At 42.2% G+C, this 17,859-nt stretch overlaps 2 protein-coding genes across 4 annotated transcripts in view; both read right to left on the bottom strand.

Moving 5' to 3' along the window:
* Nucleotides 1-1,295, bottom strand: part of gprc5ba (G protein-coupled receptor, class C, group 5, member Ba) — an 11,130-nt gene extending 9,835 nt beyond the window's left edge. Inside the window, exon 1 of one of the 2 annotated variants that reach the window (XM_079366260.1) lies at nt 345-1,295. The gene's annotated coding sequence lies outside the window, so the exon portion shown is untranslated. The remainder of the gene's footprint in view (nt 1-344) is intronic. The other variant, XM_079366261.1, reaches the window with a different exon arrangement.
* Nucleotides 1,296-10,465: 9,170 nt separating this feature from the next.
* proza (protein Z, vitamin K-dependent plasma glycoprotein a) lies at nt 10,466-17,598 on the bottom strand. Of its 2 annotated transcripts, none has more exons than XM_079365593.1 (9): nt 17,443-17,598; nt 16,165-16,303; nt 15,371-15,531; nt 15,195-15,219; nt 14,993-15,106; nt 14,639-14,773; nt 12,358-12,473; nt 12,119-12,236; nt 10,466-11,445 (listed from the first exon to the last, which is right to left on the bottom strand). In XM_079365593.1, exons 2-9 carry the CDS (start codon nt 16,238-16,240, stop codon nt 10,907-10,909), a joined length of 1,284 nt encoding a protein of 427 aa, XP_079221719.1. In that variant the 5' UTR covers nt 16,241-16,303; nt 17,443-17,598; the 3' UTR covers nt 10,466-10,906. The 2 variants fall into 2 exon arrangements, with proteins under 2 accessions (XP_079221719.1, XP_079221720.1); XM_079365594.1 differs by lacking the exon at nt 17,443-17,598 and adding an exon at nt 16,966-17,014.
* Nucleotides 17,599-17,859: the final 261 nt, after the last annotated feature.

Below are 17,859 nucleotides of genomic sequence, written 5' to 3' on the forward strand. Positions count from 1 at the left end.
CACACACACACACACACACACACACACACACACACACACACACACACACACACACACACACACACACACACACACACACACACACACACACACACACAAACCCCATGCATAAGGTGCATCGACATCGCCTTTCTCCAGGGGCTGTCAGTGCCGTTTTGCTCCGACATAGACCCATCATAACAATGCATTAAAATAAACCAAGCCCCCCTGTGTGCTCTTCAGCTGCACCAGACCTACCCTTTGAATCACGCGCACATAGCCTATCTCCATAAGGGTGTCACACTATCGTGTCCCCCTCGAGTAGAAATCAATAACCTCTGGGCTACACAGTGATCAGCACGTACCTCAATCGATGTAAACAGATCCTATGGAGAACGAAGGCAGAAGCACAGATGTCAGCTGTGGTGTGAGGCAGAGTAAAAAATGTCACATTTCGGACTGAGCTGCGCTCGCGCTGTTTTGCGTGTTCTCTCTCCATCCACATGGACTCGTGCGCGATCAGCCCAGATGGTTCCCTCTGCTCCAGGTTTGGAACAGAGGTTATTCAGCCTGCGTCCGTTGTTCTTAGAGAAAGAATGGGCATGAATGTCGCCCCCTTGATAAGTCCACACAGGGGGAGACAAGCACACTGGGGTGTCGGGATTAAAATCTGGAACAGATTCGTGAACGTTTTCCACTAAATCCTTTGTTCAGCGGTGCGCATCTTTGACTTTCACTCCGCACCAATAAAGGAGCATTCATCAAAATAAACAAAACATACAATGAGTGGAATCCTGTGATGCGCAGCGCCGGTGCGCCCAACAGAACCAGCGAGATCTACTTTTTCTTTGCGCTGATTACGCCGCTGAAGGTCCAGGCTGACGCTCACTGCTGCTCCACGCTGCACATCTCCCGACTGAATGCATCACCAAGAACTGCGCTCGGCAAAACATGCGTAATGATAATCCGTCTCTCTGCGTATAGATTTACACACACGCACAGAGAAAGTGGCAGCTCCCCGGAGTCGCTACAGTCCTCATCTCCGTCCTCCTCCCTGCAACTGTTTTACTCTCCAATCAATTAATTGGTGTCTTTAAAGAGGGAGCACCTCAATAAATCCTTCAAGGCGCAGAGAGGCGCGCGCTCTCTCTCTCTCCTTCTAACACGGCCGCAGACACCTGCTAAATCTGTCGTTGTAAAATCACTGTCACAGGCTGCACGGGCAACCAGGACTCTGAATGCTACAAACCTGCTTGGTTGCAGTTTGCAGCGCTGCTGAAGCTCGTTTACTGCACGGAGTCATAGAAAATGTGACGAGACAGTGTGAAGAAAGACAACAACAGTTCTTGTTCGGTTGCATCTTCAGAACAAATTAATCAGAACAAATTCAATTTTTAGTGCACTTAATTATCATGAATACAAAAATTAATAAAAGAGCACGGTGACTTTGTGTATCACCTAATTAAAACACATACTTATGATGCTGATTTTTAAGGAGTTGTTATATCTTCAGGATCAAATATAGATCATTATTTCGCTCAGGGACACTTCACATATGAGGTTAGAAGCAGAAGTAACATAATTGTTTGAGCTATTCACATAGAATTCACTTCGCCTTGTCCTCTTAAAATGTTATTAAGTCCCTCTTATTGTGAAGGAACTCCAGCTTCTTTTCCGGGACTGCTCTTCCTATCTCAGCAGCTCGACAACGCTACAAACTGCTGTGCTGCTTATTATTTTCTCCCTCTGGTCACATGCTTGTCGCCTCAGCTGCTCCAGTCTATCTGCGGGGGAGGTGGGGCTTTCAATGGAGGAGCCCTTACTACCCCACTACCTCACCACCCCCACCGGGTCCACACAGGCTGACATCCACCCTGTCTTTATCTTTGGTGTATGGTGTGGAAATGCTTTGTGGCAATGTTGTCATCATTTTGCCCTGGCTCCTAAAAAAAAAAAATGTTGCCACAGCATGTAAGACAAGCAGGAGCACAGCATCCATGACACCTCCTACCAGGTTATGTTGTTGCTGCAAGAAATGTAAATATATCTGAGCACATTTTAAGTAAATTAAATGGCTTAGTGGTTTTAACTAAACTATCTGGTGCATATTAATGGTACCATGTCAGATCCTGCTGCAGCACAAGGGAGACCCTTTAAACCTACAACCAAACACACTCGCATTTTAGATACCCACACATTCTGCATGGGATTGTTCCCCCCCGACTCTTTCTTTCACACACTTAAACGCATAAATACATGCAAAGTGAGCTGACATGCAGGCTCTGGGCAGTAAGCAGGCGTATCATATGGAGTGGCAGCTGAGGATGTGAGACTAATCTGACAGGTGCAGCTCGGGAGAGTGACAGCATGGGAAGAGGGGGGAGGAGGGAGAATAAGAGAAGGAGGGGGTCACAGCTCGTAACGGGATGATTGAGGGGATTAATGGGTCCCTCGTTTTATCAGCTGACAGTCTCAGGCAGTACATCACCAATGTTGTTATTCTCCTTATTTTCATCATTGGCAGTGCAGAGATTGTGTGTAGTAAAGGTAATTGTTACACTAGCACACAGAACTAATTACAATAAGTGGATTTAGAAGAACATCTAATTTAAATACTGCACAAGCGGAGGTCAATGGAGTATTTAAGATCTGCAAATAAGATAAACTAGATCCATTCGGTGGGGTGTTTTGTTGTGCGAGGGGTAAATCCCTCATGGTCACATAACTTTGTTTTATTTGAAGTTGAGGTTTTAAAGGGAGGCCTTTTTGCTTTCTAGCTGGGCGTTAAGAGCAGATAAGTGGATCAATAGCACTGGCTTGTGTTTGTGGTGAGTTGGCTGCTGTAACTAAAAGACAGTTAGCTAGCCTGGAATCAGATTGGAAACTATACAGCCAGTCCAAACAGAATATCTGCAGACCATCACCTGTGCAAATGTGCAAAAACATTGATTATAGACGTTGTTTTTGTTATTTTGGCCGACTCGTTTTTGACCTGGTTTCAGATGGACAGAGGTCCCTCTAAAGAAATAACTACTCTTAACCCCGTAGATTCTGATCAATGAAAAGAAAAGTAGTGATTATTTTTAGATTATCAGAAAGGCTGTCTCACAACGTTTCGCTCTAACCAACCTTCATAAGGAATAATAGGTCTGTTAGACTGAAATGTCTTACAGACAAATGTTGTGCTGTTATCCATTGACAACCTCTGTTTATTAATAGAAGGTGAGGAGGTGACTGTGTATCCGTATGATCATGTGTGGACCTCAGTCTTTGACTCATATAGCTTTGCAGACCGGCAACAGGCTAACTTTGGCCCTGCCTGCTGAGTTATTGTCCTTAAATGAGAAGAGCACATGCTCTCATGGTGTCACGTTGACAGGAACAACAGAGTCGCTTGTTCTTCATGTTTCCTCTTTTATTTTATACCAAGTGCGTATGTTTATGTAAAGACCATAGAGTGTATCAAACATGGATGTAGTCTCAGTGAAGTCAACCTCGGGTTTCTGAAGAGTTATGAAGCCCAACAATGTCATCCCTTCATTAGAAAGACTGCAGCCAACTTCAGCTTATCTAGAAACAGGTCAAAAGGAGTGGAAGTGCTGAAGGGCTTTTCTTGCTGCATATTTAATTGGCTTTAGTCATTGAAAAAAACTTTTACTTTAGAACGACTTACACGACTGGACAGAGTCACCCCACTATAGGGTGAGCTGATCAAGATTTCATTGTTGAAGTCCTCCAAGTCGGCGGTCTGGGTTTGGACCCAACCTTTGGCTCCTTTTGCTCATGCATGTCGTTCCACAGTCTCATTTTCCGGCTCTGGTCACTGACCTGTCTCTACAATAAAAGTCCAACAATGAATCTTAAAAAAGAGAAAAAGGTCAAAAGTTGTTATTTCCTTTCCTGTAAACTTCATATCGCAGGAATGTTGAAGGAGTTTACTACAACTGGTTCATTTATTTATTTTCTGTAATGCAATCTTTTACAACATCATCCTTTAACATTTGTTCCCTTGCTTTATCCCTCGTGAAGTGTTTTTGGTGATGTTGTGAAGAGGTCTCCTGACAGTCACACAGTTGACAGAGAAACAGCGAAAGAGTGACAGATATTCTCCGATATTATTCTTAGGAATGACTGAGATGCCTTCATATGTATTTGTTTTATTTTAAAGGTATGTTTTTCAAATATTTCAACAAACACACATTATGTCCCTTTTTTAGTCAATAGAAATACAGTCCCCTTATTGGAAACATTGCTGCGTACCTGCAGCTTGACTGGTTGGTTGAGAAAAACTTCACAACTGTGATTGAAGTTTATTTGTCTCCTTCACGTCATCTCTTTCCCTGAGTGAAAACCTCCAGTTTTCTCTCCACCACTACACGGTCGTGTCTTTTGCTTTTGTGTTCTTTCTTCCTCCGTCTCATTCTTCCCCCTCATCACATGCTGCCCGGAGGTTGTGTCACCTTTTGAAAACCTCTGCTTGGCTCCACACAATGAACCACAGTAGTGACAGACCGCATGTTGCATCTGTTTCCAGTGACAAGCATCAGGATGGGAGCCCATGACCTCACAGGATGTGTTCACTATGACAGGATGCAGGTGTCTCAAAATGAGCAGGAAGAGAGACTAATTTTAAAGACAACGTTGTTTCCAGACACACGTCCCATTTTTAACAGACTGCAGCATATCCTCCAGGAGAAGAAGAGATTACGTGGGCTCGTTTAGCTGTTTTGATGAAGGAGAAAATACATATTTTGAATTGTATCAAGACGTTTTCATATATTATTCATCCATAAAGTTTTTCTTTTAATATACTTTCCCAAGAGTGCAAAATCTGTATTTTTCTAATTTCTTGTCATAAATATCACAAACATTAATATAAGCCACATGCACTTGTAAAGTCCAGACACAAATCTTTTTTACACATAAGAGAAAAGTGTAATTATACTTTACATATATCTGACTGATTAGTCTTGCAACATTTTCCTTACAAGTTTATGGTTTCATTGACTATAAATTCATTTTTTATCAAACACAGTATAATGCTTATTTTTTGATTATTTAGAGAAAAGAAGACAATAAATTCAGCCTGTTTTGTGATTGTACCATGATGCCGTTAGTGACATAAAAGCATCCTCAGCATCCTCACACTGTAAAAACTCGAATCCAAGCCGGCACATTTCTCTAATTTCTTGTCAAAAATATCTCCTACTAATTTTTAGCCACATCTCCTTATTTATCTGCCCCATTATCAGATATTTTTACTTATTCCAAGCAATGAAATCCTTCATCCTGTATATCTTCAATATGATGTTTATTTGCTTCTTGTCAAGTTAATGTGGCCTAAAATAAGTGCAATGAGGTATTGACAAGAAAGTAGACAAATGCATTGGCTTAGATTTGAGTTTTTGTTGTGAAAACAATGGTGGATTTTCCAATTATTTTTATACAATGTGTGATTTTCCAGACTTTGGCGTTTAAATGTAAAGTTGTGATTTATGTTGCTTTGATTCCTTCCCTGAATGAACAATCAAATGTTCTACTTCCCTTTCCTCAAACACACTGATTATTTATGACCCTTCTTTCTCAGTTGTAAGTCATGAATTTATTGAGCTGGTAAACAGGAATGTTTGGCCCTGGCAAACAGTGGTGTTGAGTTGTCTATATGGCTATCATAATATCTTTCATATGTCTTGAATGTGCAGAGAATCGTGCTGACTCGCTCACTCACATATTGAAGATAATATGTTTATATAATCCTGACCTCAACACGGTGCTTTAAACCCTCCGGCTGTCACAGGCCGCTCAGAATACTGAAAAAGCCCGCAGAGGTCAGGACCTTTGGAAGTAGCTGCACAGAAGGAGGCTAGTTATTAAAGGTCATGTGAATGTGACATTGGTAGGTTAACTTTAAAACAAGCTATACGTAGATTAGCATGTTCTTTATTTGGAGAACAGGACACAGAAACGTGCACATGTTCATTTCTTGCCTTAAAAACAGAAGTCTTATGTGACCACTTCAAAGATTCGGCACATGGAGCGTGACACTTGTTTTCTTTCGTTCAGTCGGCCTTGGAGACCTTTCTGTCCGCTCCTCGGGTTTCTCCATGGCTCTAAACAGGATTTAAACCCTGGAAGGTCAGGGTGAGGTCAGTGGAATAAAGGCAGCTCCAGGATTTACCTTCCTCCTCTATCATCGTGTCTGCGTGCTGAAAGTGACATATTGTTTGTAAAGCCAGACTCAAGGGCAGAGATTGATAAAGGATGTTCTTTTTAGATAAGCAGAGCAGAAATGTCACCTAGCACAGAAAACATGGAGAGGAGCACCATGAAGTCAGATCAAATGAGGCGTTAGCAGGGACATGCCTTTTCTAAAGTTCCCTGGAACACAAAACATTTCCAACAGTGTTAAGTTATTTTGCAGACTGGATGACATTTTGAGCTGCAAATCCGTAAATCTGTAGCGTGTGAATTTAAAAACGTAAAATGTCACTTGTACTGCAGTCTGATGTGACCAGGAGCATCTATACTTTGACTCAAATAATGAAGTTAACTGCCCACAACACATAGTGGACACTATCTGACTAAGATTCTGTAACACTGTTGTGTCCAAGAAAAAAACAGAGCTGAAGAAACTAACACTTAAAGTAATTAGAAGAATGTCTTTGTGTTTTCTCTTTTTACCTCCATCGTCTCTTACCCTTTATTGCTTGTACACTAACAGAGGAGGAAAACACGAACACTCAAATAGAAACAAGAAGCCCAAGAAAATCAGTAACAAACCAAACAGTGTCCTTTAGTGTAATAGTGTAATTTATTCAAGGCAAGCCTCTGAGCTCTGTGTTCAGTCCTGTATGCAGAAGCCTCTGTATAATGAGAAGGGCGTGTAATGAAAGGGTAAATGAGTTTGGACGCAACCCTGTTCTTTTTAAACATCTAAAAACTGTAAATAATGCAACTATAGCAGAGTTATATAAAAATCCACAGCCAGTTTCTTCCCCCCCCCCCCTCCTGTTTCAGTGACTTCATCACAGCCCTGACTCTAACCTCTGGAGGGCCTGTGTTAACTTCACCCTGCTGCACAATTACCCAACCGAGTGGAAGCTCCTCTGTCTGGCATGGGGCAGAGTTTGCGTCAGGGTGGGGTGGAAGCACGGAGAGTATTTGCCACCCAATCTGACTGCAGACCCCCCGTCCCTTCCTGTGTGTGTGGAGTCCTAGAGGGAGGAAAAACTGGGGGCACAGATTTGATTTGTTACAAGCGGGATTATTGGACGAGATCATAGACATGCCTTCACAGATCGGGCAGCAGCTTTTACTCCACTTTAAGTCAGTCAGGCTGCCTTGAGTGCTTTGACCTACTACCCCCCAGTGTGAAATCAGACACCACACAGACAGATAATCCCCCCAAAAGTCTGTCATTTGATGTCTCTGACCCCCAAATCACAAGACACAAATAAGCATGAATATGCTATGCATGTGTACGAGCACACGCACAGACAAGGCGGGGAGGATTTGCAATCACAGCTTGCTACTGTTTTAGGGGAGGATTACTGAATTAGTAGGACACTAGCCAGATGTAGCCACATGAACGACACATTGTGCTTAAGTTCAGTCAGATCAACACTTTGCAGAGATGTTGTGCAACATTTAATAAAAGTGGAAACCTTTGGCATAGAGTACTTTCACCTCCCTCCTTCAGTAATGGCCTCGCTAATGTTTCTCTCTGAAGCCTTTTCATTCATGTCTGATATACTTAAGGCCCATCGATCCGTCCACACAATGACTGATGGCTTCTCTGCACCATCATGTCTCCTGCTCTGCCTTTGCTCTTCATCTATAAACAATCTTCCATCTCTTCAGCTCAGCTCTTTGCTTTTTTCAGCCTGTCAAACATCCCTCACTCTGCCCTTTTTTCCCCCCCCACTTAACATTCCCATCACGTCCTCCTTGCTCAGATTTTAAGGTTTGAATCAGGGAATAAAATCACACAGATGCAGCAGTTGTTTGATATCTAAGTGCTCCTTTGAACAGGACTTGAAGGCATGAATTTAGCAGCTCAGTGCAGATAAAGTTTAGCTGCTACCTGGCTTGGTGCAAGTGTTTTTTTTTATGTGTCTCTGTGTTTATGTAAGCTTGAGCATATAAAAGGAGCTGGCAGGATCCGAGAGCAGGTCCAGACCCAGGAAGGAAGGAGCTCCACTCAAATTAATCTCCACTGGATGGCCCAGAAAAGGGAGCAGAGCCATTTTTGGGAGCAAGGAGCCATCTCCTAGGTGAGCACCATGGAAACAGCCACCATGGGCCCCAGCTTTCAGAGCTGTCCTTTTCAAGCGCCCGATCAAAAGTGGCAGGCCAGGTTTTTTTGTTATGCCGCGTCTCTTACACTCTCTCTCTCTCTCTCTCTCTCTCTCTCTCTCTCTCTCTCTCTCTCTCTCTCTCTCTCTCTCTCTCTCTCTCTCTCTTACCCACATTGCCTCTTCTTTTCTCTCCCTGCATGACATGGTCCTGGCCTTGTTCACAGGGGAGGCTGTGAGAAGACTGCAGAGTGTCTGTGGGAAAATGTTGCCAGACAACACAGGGGTATGTGACAGGGAGGGCAAGCTAATACAGCCCGGGACAAAAAAGGGAATATATGACGAGTAGTTATTCAGAGCTCTCGTCTTGTCATTTGATGCCAATTCTGCATCAGGAATTTGAGATTGTAAATGTATGAACCCTCAATAAGATTAGACAGAACTCAAACAGCCCTGAAATGTAAAGCTCCTGTGAGGAATTTTTGGGTTTGTTGCAATTCCGGTTTCTTCTGTGGACAAAGCGACAAGTCTTTACATTTGGCTGAAATTGACCATGTCAACCACGTTTTGGGTTTTTTTCACAAAGAAAATCCTCTCCTGCTGTCTTTTGAATGACAAACAAACAAACAAATCTTTGCTGAGGAAAACGTTAATAAAATGTTTTTCTTTCGTCCTGCTGTAAATTATCCGGTCTGACACCTACCCTGCGACTCCACAGGCATTCAAATAACATTATAGAAATAACCAATCTTCTGCCCTGATTGCCTAATTTGCTTTTATAGGTCATAAAACAGACCTGAGTATTAACTTCAGTTTCATAAGCAGTTAAAAACTCCTCGGAGGGGAAACATTTTGCCGAATTTAGAACTTCTTTCATTCTTTTCATGTGATCAATACTTTGAGGCTTACTGCAAGCACTTTTTTCCTGTTTCAACTATATTCACCTCCGTGTTTCATGACTATATTTATTTCCTCTCAGCATGTTGCCACAGAGATGGCACTGCCAATGTGTGTGTCTATTAGATGGTTCGCCACATTCATTGGGACTGAAATATCTCCACAACTATGCATGTGTTTACATGTTTGTTTTATGTTCCCCTGAGTGAAAAGCCTGCAGACAGTTTTCTAAAGAGCCACTAATAGACTGTATGGACCTATCGGTTGGAAGCCCGATGATGGTGGTTGTGATATTGGTCAAAGTTGAAGTGATTGAGCTGAGGCGGTCTTTTAACCTCCGGGCAAACAGCTACAACGCTCCTGTCTGACAGTCAGATTATCCATGCCCGGGATTAAGCATTCTTAGACGAAATAAAAAACATTCAACTCCATGCAGTATGTGCAAAAGAAATTAGCTATTCAGACAAAAAACGTATTTTGAACCAGGCTGTAAAAATTTTAAAAACAGGAATTTAAAGATTTGATGGCACCTCCAGGTATTTTCCACATCTGCATTGGCTTCAGTTTTCAACACCAGAACCCGCACTATGTGTCACCATGAGGATGACAGTCATGATATTGACTTTAACTCTACCTGATGACAGTCATGATATTGACTTTAACTCTACCTGATGGATTGTTGAGTAAATCAGTACATTTATGCTCTCATTTGATTTACATTAAAAAATCACTTAAATCCTCCGATATGAATAAACCTGATTGATTGAAACACTAAAGATGCGAACATGGTAATGATCCTACCTTCAACATAAACACGTCAGCATCTTTCACAGCCAGCACACGAGCACTCTGACGTCAGCACCAGTTCAAAGCACTGCTCAAAGAGCTGCAAAACGCTACACTGCTTTTTGTGAACATTTGAAGCCCCATTGATCAATTTCTTAAACCACTATAAACGTGTTTCTTAGTTTATCAGTTGTTCACTCAACTTATATTGTTCGTTTTATACATTTGAAGCATTTAGGATAGGATTAAAGAAAAGCGTTGAGATGCAGTAAACCAGTATTAATGTCTTTGATCTCAATTATTTTGTGTATGTTGACAAGCTACCATGACAAAAATGTTCTCTCCTTTTTTTTTTTTCTTTCAATAAAATAAATATTTGGGCCTAGTGACTGTTGAGACTATAATATGTTATTTATAACTGTGGTCATATTCAAATTCCTGAAAATAGTTTTCCTTCCTGCTTCCAGAGAGTCTGATTCGGTCTAAAATAAGCTCGGCACAGCATGATGTGTGGTGTTAGGTTTTATTACATTTATGGAACAGTGATAGTGTTACAAGGCGCATGTCAAACACTACAGTATAGTCACTTAAAATAACATCACTTAAAGGTAATTAAGAGGCATGTCCACGTCACAAAACACATGCTAAATAATTCACTGCTTCTGTTACTGACTCTTACTCTGAGGCAGGAAGAGTGTTTTTATGTTAATAGAGAGCCCCCTTGTGGATTAATGCAGAAGTCCACAGATACATATGACGAGTCACTTTGAGACTTATATGTTTGATAGAATAGCTTTTCATCTGGAGGATGATGTTAAAACAGACAGAAGAATAAAGTAAAAGTGCACATTGAAAATGTTCATCTGGTTCCCTGTATGAGTTATTATACCCCTGCATTATCACTTATCTTCTATAACCAGTCACCTCACATAGTCGTCCCGTCTTCTCACCTAACGTGAGCCCATGAGCGGCCGCAGCCAGCCCAAATGGCGTGAAACTTTCTGGAAGACGTAGCCTCTGCTGCAGTCGCCCCCTGGTGGCTTGCTGACCACCCCGGTGAGGAAGAACACGTCCTTGTACAGGGTGAGCAGGGGGCTGCCGGAGCTCATGGTGCAGTCGGCATTGGTCCGGGGATTGGTGCAGCCCATTTTGTTGTTCATCAGTTTGGCGTGAGTCTCCAGACACTGAGGGAGGGGCTTGTACTGCAGATGATTTAGGGTGAGCGGACCCTGGAAAACGGACCCATCATCCTTGGGTTCTTTCCAGCCTGTGACCAGGGCCGTGTATTCTCCCCCCATTAGGATGCTCTCAGCAAAGTCTCTCTCTGGAAGACATGCTGCCACCACCTGATCCTTGAACTGGATGCGGTCACGCAGTTCAATCAAAGCAAGGTCATTTTCAGGGCGACCTTCCACGTAGCGAGGATGCAGGTGAATCAGGTGTACATACAGCGTCTGCTCTCCATTTTCATACTCGGTGCTGCGCTTGCCTAAAGAGGTGCAGGTCAAACATGACAATCAGGATGGAGATGTTTCTTGGGCTCATGCACACATACTGACACTCAGAGCTCCGATTATATTCATTAATTAAGTCGATCGAGTGAAAAGGACTCTGCAACTATTGTGATAATTGCATAATCCTTTAGTACTAAAGCAAACATGTCAAACATGTCCAGGTCTCAGCCTCTCAGGTGTAAAGATTTTTCTATTAGGTGACAATTAAGATTAAGAAAATTAAGAAAATATTTTTTTCCATATTAGTTTAAACACATTTCAAAATGATAAAACGATTCAATGGAAAAATAATCAGAACATTAATTTGATAGTGAAAATTAATAATTAAGAAAATAATTGAGCTTTTGAAAGGTCCGACATCACCCGGATTACCAGTCAACATTTTGAACAATAAACCTGTTTATAGATTAGAAATTACTAGTCTTACTTTCTATAAATCAGTGTGCTGTAAATGTTCTCGTCTGACACCTAGCATGCAGCCGTGGTTACAGAAATTAAAATATGTAAAAGTTAAAAGTCCCTGATGGTCTTGTTTCATTTTATAAGTCATAAAGCAGCAGCACTATTCATTTTAATCAGTTTCTTAACAATTAAAAAAACCTCCTCACAGGAGCTTTAAAGGAGTCGTTGTATGTTTCATCTACTCACCCACAGCCACCTGGAAAGATCTGTATTTGTTTGCACACTGAGCTGAAGTCAGGACCATGTTCTCCTTCAAAATGACTCCGCTACAGAAACCTGCAGACTCTAAACTCTTCAGGAGGGCCTAAAAAAAAAAAATCACAATGAACCTCAATAAAGTGAAGCAATAAAACCCTGAATCAAGGTTATCAGGATTTATAATAATGAGACAGAGTGTGTGTGTGTGTGTGTGTGTGTGCTCATACCTGCCAGGGACACTCTGTGGAAGTACAGCTAAGTCCTTCAAAGTTGCTGCGAGTGTTGCTCTCCTGTCTGGAAGGCCAGCGGCTCAGACTCTTCACCTTACCACAGGGGTTTTTCACTGAGGGGACGATGTGAGAGGACGTTCACTCATTAGTTAAAGTGTAACTGAATACCACAGTTAGCCAACCACTTTGTCCGTCAGAAGTAAATAAAACATGACATTATACATTTTGTTCAAATCAACACCTCAGTTACGGCTGTATGCCTCCCTGTGCTGTTTGTCCCTTCTCTCCTTCTGTTGTCCTCTGAAGCTAGGTAAGGTACACCTTGCTTCAGGAATGGAGGCTTTTGAACTTGGGACTTTTGTGCCTCTCATTCAAAGATTGTCTGTTGTGTTTTGTCACATTAGTTTCTCAGTTGATCTTTGTTATTAAGCCTGTCTTTGATAAGGAATCCCTTTGTTTTGACTATGGTAAGGTGTATAGTTTGTTATATAGGGTCTATTTGTGGGTTGTTGTTTCCCTCTGGATCAATAAAGTATCTATCCATCCATCCATCCATCCATCCATCCATCAATCTGTTAACCCCATAGGGCCGCCTTACAGTGGGGCGTAACAACCCCCACTGTTCTGCCTCCCTGTAGGTATACACTGTGTTAACCAGGACAAAGATTTACATAGTCAAAATAAACCTGTGCGATTAAAAATCAGACCTATACTGACAAAATGTAGATAACCTGTGCAGGAATAACAACAGAAAACCTATGTACAATTTAAAATCATCTGTGAAATTAGACCTGCACAAATGAAAGAGGACCAACAGCTGCGTAAGTCATGTGGTGTCAAAAAGGATCAGAGATGTTGACAACCTCCACTTAGAAGAGGAACAGACTTTGAAGCAAGACATGTCATGGCAGCACAACGAGACAAAACAGAGACTTGTGTGCAACTCACAAGAGGTGAGTGACTTACTGCTTTTAGCAATAAGATAATAATCCCTGCAGAACAAGGCCAAGCAGCACGTCTAACATTACTCTTCTGTTCTCTTTCTAGATATCCAGGAAGTGATCTTCATTTTTTGCTCGCTAACAGGGATGCTTCATGGAAAAGGTTTGTTTGTTTTCTTTTTGGAGTAGATATAATAATCGTTGATCCCCATAGTTCTCTGTTTAACTTCCTATTAGTCATTTGACAAAAGAGCTGGGGCTAAGCATGTTCAACAAGCCGCAGTGCAGGATGTTCATGTGTGTAAGGAGACACAGCGATAAAGCTAATGTGGTTTGTTCGGTGTAAAAGGCTCAGTGTGACTGTCAGCTCTGCCTTGGTATAATTCTGACATTATTGCTTTGGGGCATTCATGCATTTACTATATGCAAAATAAACATTAACATAGAACATTCGCTTCCAGGGGCAAAGCATATTTGGCTTCACTTGATTTCAACTTTGGTCAACATTGTTTGGCAAAGCCGCTTCCTTTATAGTGACAAATAATGTGTGGTTGACCCCACTTAACACAAAAACATCAAAATGTTGCCTCAACGGGGGATGGCCTTCTCCTGCATGAATAAGCTCCTTGAAGGAGAATTATGTAAGATATTTACTGAATTAAATCATAAAATGATATCATCAAACATTAAAGAAACAGGCTTTGTTGAAGTGCAGGCCTCTCTGACAAGCACACAGCAGCCGTTGTGTCCTCCTAAGTTTAGATTCTGGTCCTGAAGGGTCTGGATTTGTTTTGACCAGAGAAGGGAGGCGGTTTCTGATGCCCCTGGGTTTGACAGGCACACAGCAAACCAACAGGTGCTGTAGTGATGGAATAGGGCGGGCAAACTGATTCAGATTTAACTGATTCTATCTGACCTAACAAGCAGGAACGCGGTCAAACTTGACTTAAATGGAGGGAGGTTAGAACGCAGAAAGGTTGACAGAACGATGCAGAGCTGGCTAAACACTGAAGCTTCAGTAACTGCAATATCGCAACCTGTGCGCGCATCCAATCTAGGAAGGAGGGGGCGAGGGAGACGCCTCTCTCCATGGTTTTGATTTTGGACTGCAGTACCCATTTTAAACACTGGGGCTCAGAGTTACATAATTCCTCCTTAAATGCAAAGGTTTGATTTGGTTTATTGAAGTGAGATTACTGTCGTCCCTAGAGAGCGAAGTAAGGGCATTTCAAGAGACCAAACATATGATGTTTAAATGTATCCGTAAAGCTCTCTTTATTCAGAGGTATGAATGCTGTGGCAGGAAATGAAACACAGACATGACAGACATACTGTACCTGCAGGCTCACACTTGTTCCTGTCTGATGAGTTGAGCCTCCATCCTCGTGCACAGGAGCACTCGTAGGACGTGTAGCCTGGTTTACAGAACTGGGAGCAGCCCTCGTTCTTCTCCAGGGGGCACAGAGTCTGGTCTGCAGCCAGGAAACAGAAGATGGAAGTCTTTAGTGCTCAAACTGAGTGAATAACACTTCCAGCATGTTTCAAATACTAGTGCTTCTTGTATATTTAAAATACAAGATTTGATCTCAAATAATCAATAACAGAACTAAACTAGCTTTAATATGCAGCATCAGCACAACCACAACTTTCATGATCTTAAAGACAAAGCAGAACATTTGACATCTCCTCACCTTTTTCACAGTGGACTCCTGAGAAACCAGACTTGCAGACGCAGTCGTAGCCTCCAACGCTGTCCGAACACAAGGCTCCATTTTTGCAGGGCTGCTCTGCACACTGGTCTCCGTCTAAACACATTCAGAAAATCTATGAGAGGATGTCATTTACTGATAATGGCTGTGCAGAGATGGGAAATCATTTGAACACAGCACTCACCGATGTAGACGGACCAAAAGATATCCTGCAAGAGAAAATGTTTAGGATGAGTGCAAAAAATTGATGCATTAGACTCAAAGTGCATCCATGAAATAGAAAAAGCAAAGGAGGTAAAACTCAGGCCATTTGAGGTAACACAGAAGTGAGGATGAGAGAATAACAATGCTGGAGCTCACTGTGCGGTACGAGTCCTGGAACACACTCCTGGCCTGCTCATAGGTGCACACTTTCTCCATGCACAACTGCTCCAGGCTTGCAGGCTGAGCGGGATTACTGCCGTCCACGTTCCTCTTCTGACGGGAGATCAGTGTGCTTGCCTGCTGCTTGTCCAGAAACACTGAAGGAACAGACAAGGTTTCACTTTAGACTGAAATACAGGCAAAGATTGTGGCCAACACAGATAAGGCTGCCTGCTGATGGCAGCAGAAAAAGGTGAACCTCGCAGAAGTGAACTTTGTGACATTTGTTATTTGTTCATTTTGCTTTATTCAATATATGACAAGTTTAGAAGATGTCTTTTACTTTTCTCTAAACACTCAATGCCCCATTTTGCAGAGAGAAAACCTACAGACCCAGAGAAGTCTATGTCAAACTGTTCCAGTTAATTTGATTAAAACCTTAATAAGCCTTAAGTTATTTGTGTGCTCCAGTAAACTCTACCTATGTGAAGGAATCCATTGTTTCATCTTTTCAACGTCTAATTGTCCTTTATGAGCACTGACCTCCATCTGCAGAGGGGCTGAACTGCAAGAGATCTCCTCACAGTTAGAAAATGTCAGGCAGATTGAAACCCGACTGTTCCTTATAAAATAACACGGGTAATGGTTCATTGTCCGGACTTGAAATAGGGCAGAAATAAACAAAATGCTTTCACATGCAGCATCTAGAAAACCATGACCTTAAACCCAGGATGCCATGTTATACTCAGTATGCTGCCATCTCTAACCTGAGCAAACCCTTTACTAATCACCTGGATGCGGGTTCTGAATGGCGGCTACAGTCACGGCCAGCAGACACAGCAGAGCGGCGGGCGTGCAGGAGCTCATGGTGGCGCTGAAGTCTGAACTCAAGTCAAGCTGTCGGTGCAGAAGGGCTCAACCTGCAGAAGCCTGCAAACAAGACAAACAGATTACAGACACGATGCACAGGAAGACAACGAGATGTCGACGGATACGAGGCTGAGAAAAGAAATCAATATTCTTCAATCTTTTATAGGGTCATCTCATCATGCCTGGATTACTGCAACAACCTTTTCACTCGCCTGAAACAAATGTATCGATCGATTACAGACTGTGCAGAACTTAGCTGTTAGGCTTTTAACCAGGCCCAAGAACAAGATCCCATTACATCTGTTCCATCTTCTTTATCGTGGCTCCCAGTGTGTTTTAACATGTATTTTTCATCGCTTTTTGTAAAGGTTTAACTTGGAGCTTATAATGGCTTTATTTAGAGAGAGGACGGTAGATAGAGTCAGAAATCATGAGAAGAGAAAGAGTGGGTGACCCGCCTCAGTACATAGGGCGTACACACTAAACACAAGGCTGCTGGCACTGTGGTTTTGGTTGACCTGATGGCCCAAAGCTCCCTGCATATCATCCATGTTTTACGTAGGCTACTTGAGACGAAAGATTTCCTCCTCAACATTTAACCCACTGTAGAACTAATAGAATGAGGGAAATTGAAATAAAACAAACAATATATAATGTTAGTAAGTGAAATAAATGACCATAGCTGATACATCGACAGCGTAAAAGCAGATTGTGCTGCTTACTTTAGTTTAAGTCATGTCCAGAAAATGACGTCATAGTGTTTATCGTCGGTGATGGTGCAGCTTTTATAGCTTTACATCTGTGTAAACACTGTAAACACACACACACACACACACACACCGCGGGATAAAGTAGACACTGTCGCTGTACAGTAGAGTAAAATGTGTTTCATATTCACGCATTGAGTCCGTGTAGCTCAGCAGGCTGATAGCATTAGCTCGTGACGCAACGAAGACAAGAAGGAGCCTTAATAAATGTGACACATGTACAGAGCTGCACTTATATTCATGATTGTGTTTTATACGCTGCTGCTGTTTTAACTGCACAGTTAGATTGACATATGCACAAATCCGCCACTGTGTTCAGGGCGTGCCACTTCATCTGACCATCATGGCTCCGAGTAACGGTGACACAACAACAATAACAACAACAACAACAACAACAACAACATCATCATCATGATGGTGCCCGGTACATACCGCTCCGGACAGATTCGGCCTGGTCCTGACACACACACCGCAGCCTCCGGGATGGATCAATCCAAATTTACAGATGATAAAATCCAAGCCTACTGCTCACTAAACACAGAACAGCCTACTCTGTAGTGTGAATGTAATGACAGGGAGAAGCCACCAGAGGGCGCTGTAACACAGTGTGTTAGGTAGTCACACTGCAGGTCCAGAACAGAGAGAATTAAGAGTTTGTAGGTCAGATAGAAGTCGAGTTTAAAGAGCCAGGTGGTAAAATAAATCCTCCAGTTTATACACATTATAAAAACTCATATGTAAAAATAAATGTACATGCACTGTCTGTAATGCAGCTGAAACGTTGTTCTTTCATTTTTCTCTGTTTGGGTCTACTTGAATTTCCCTCGGGATCAATAAAGTATCTATCTA

Source organism: Symphodus melops (genome assembly GCF_947650265.1).
Source record: "Symphodus melops genome assembly, chromosome: 17".
NCBI lineage: Eukaryota > Metazoa > Chordata > Actinopteri > Labriformes > Labridae > Symphodus > Symphodus melops.

Bases quoted from the DNA above. Each gene is read 5' to 3' on its own strand.
- proza (XM_079365593.1), bottom strand. From the start codon at position 16,240: ATGAGCTCCTGCACGCCCGCCGCTCTGCTGTGTCTGCTGGCCGTGACT. The intron at 12,237-12,357 runs GTATGAGCACAC...TTTTTTTTTTAG, and splicing joins CCACAGAGTGTCCCTGGCAG to GCCCTCCTGAAGAGTTTAGA. The intron at 11,446-12,118 runs GTGAGTAGATGA...GCACCTCTTTAG, and splicing joins ATCTTTCCAGGTGGCTGTGG to GCAAGCGCAGCACCGAGTAT.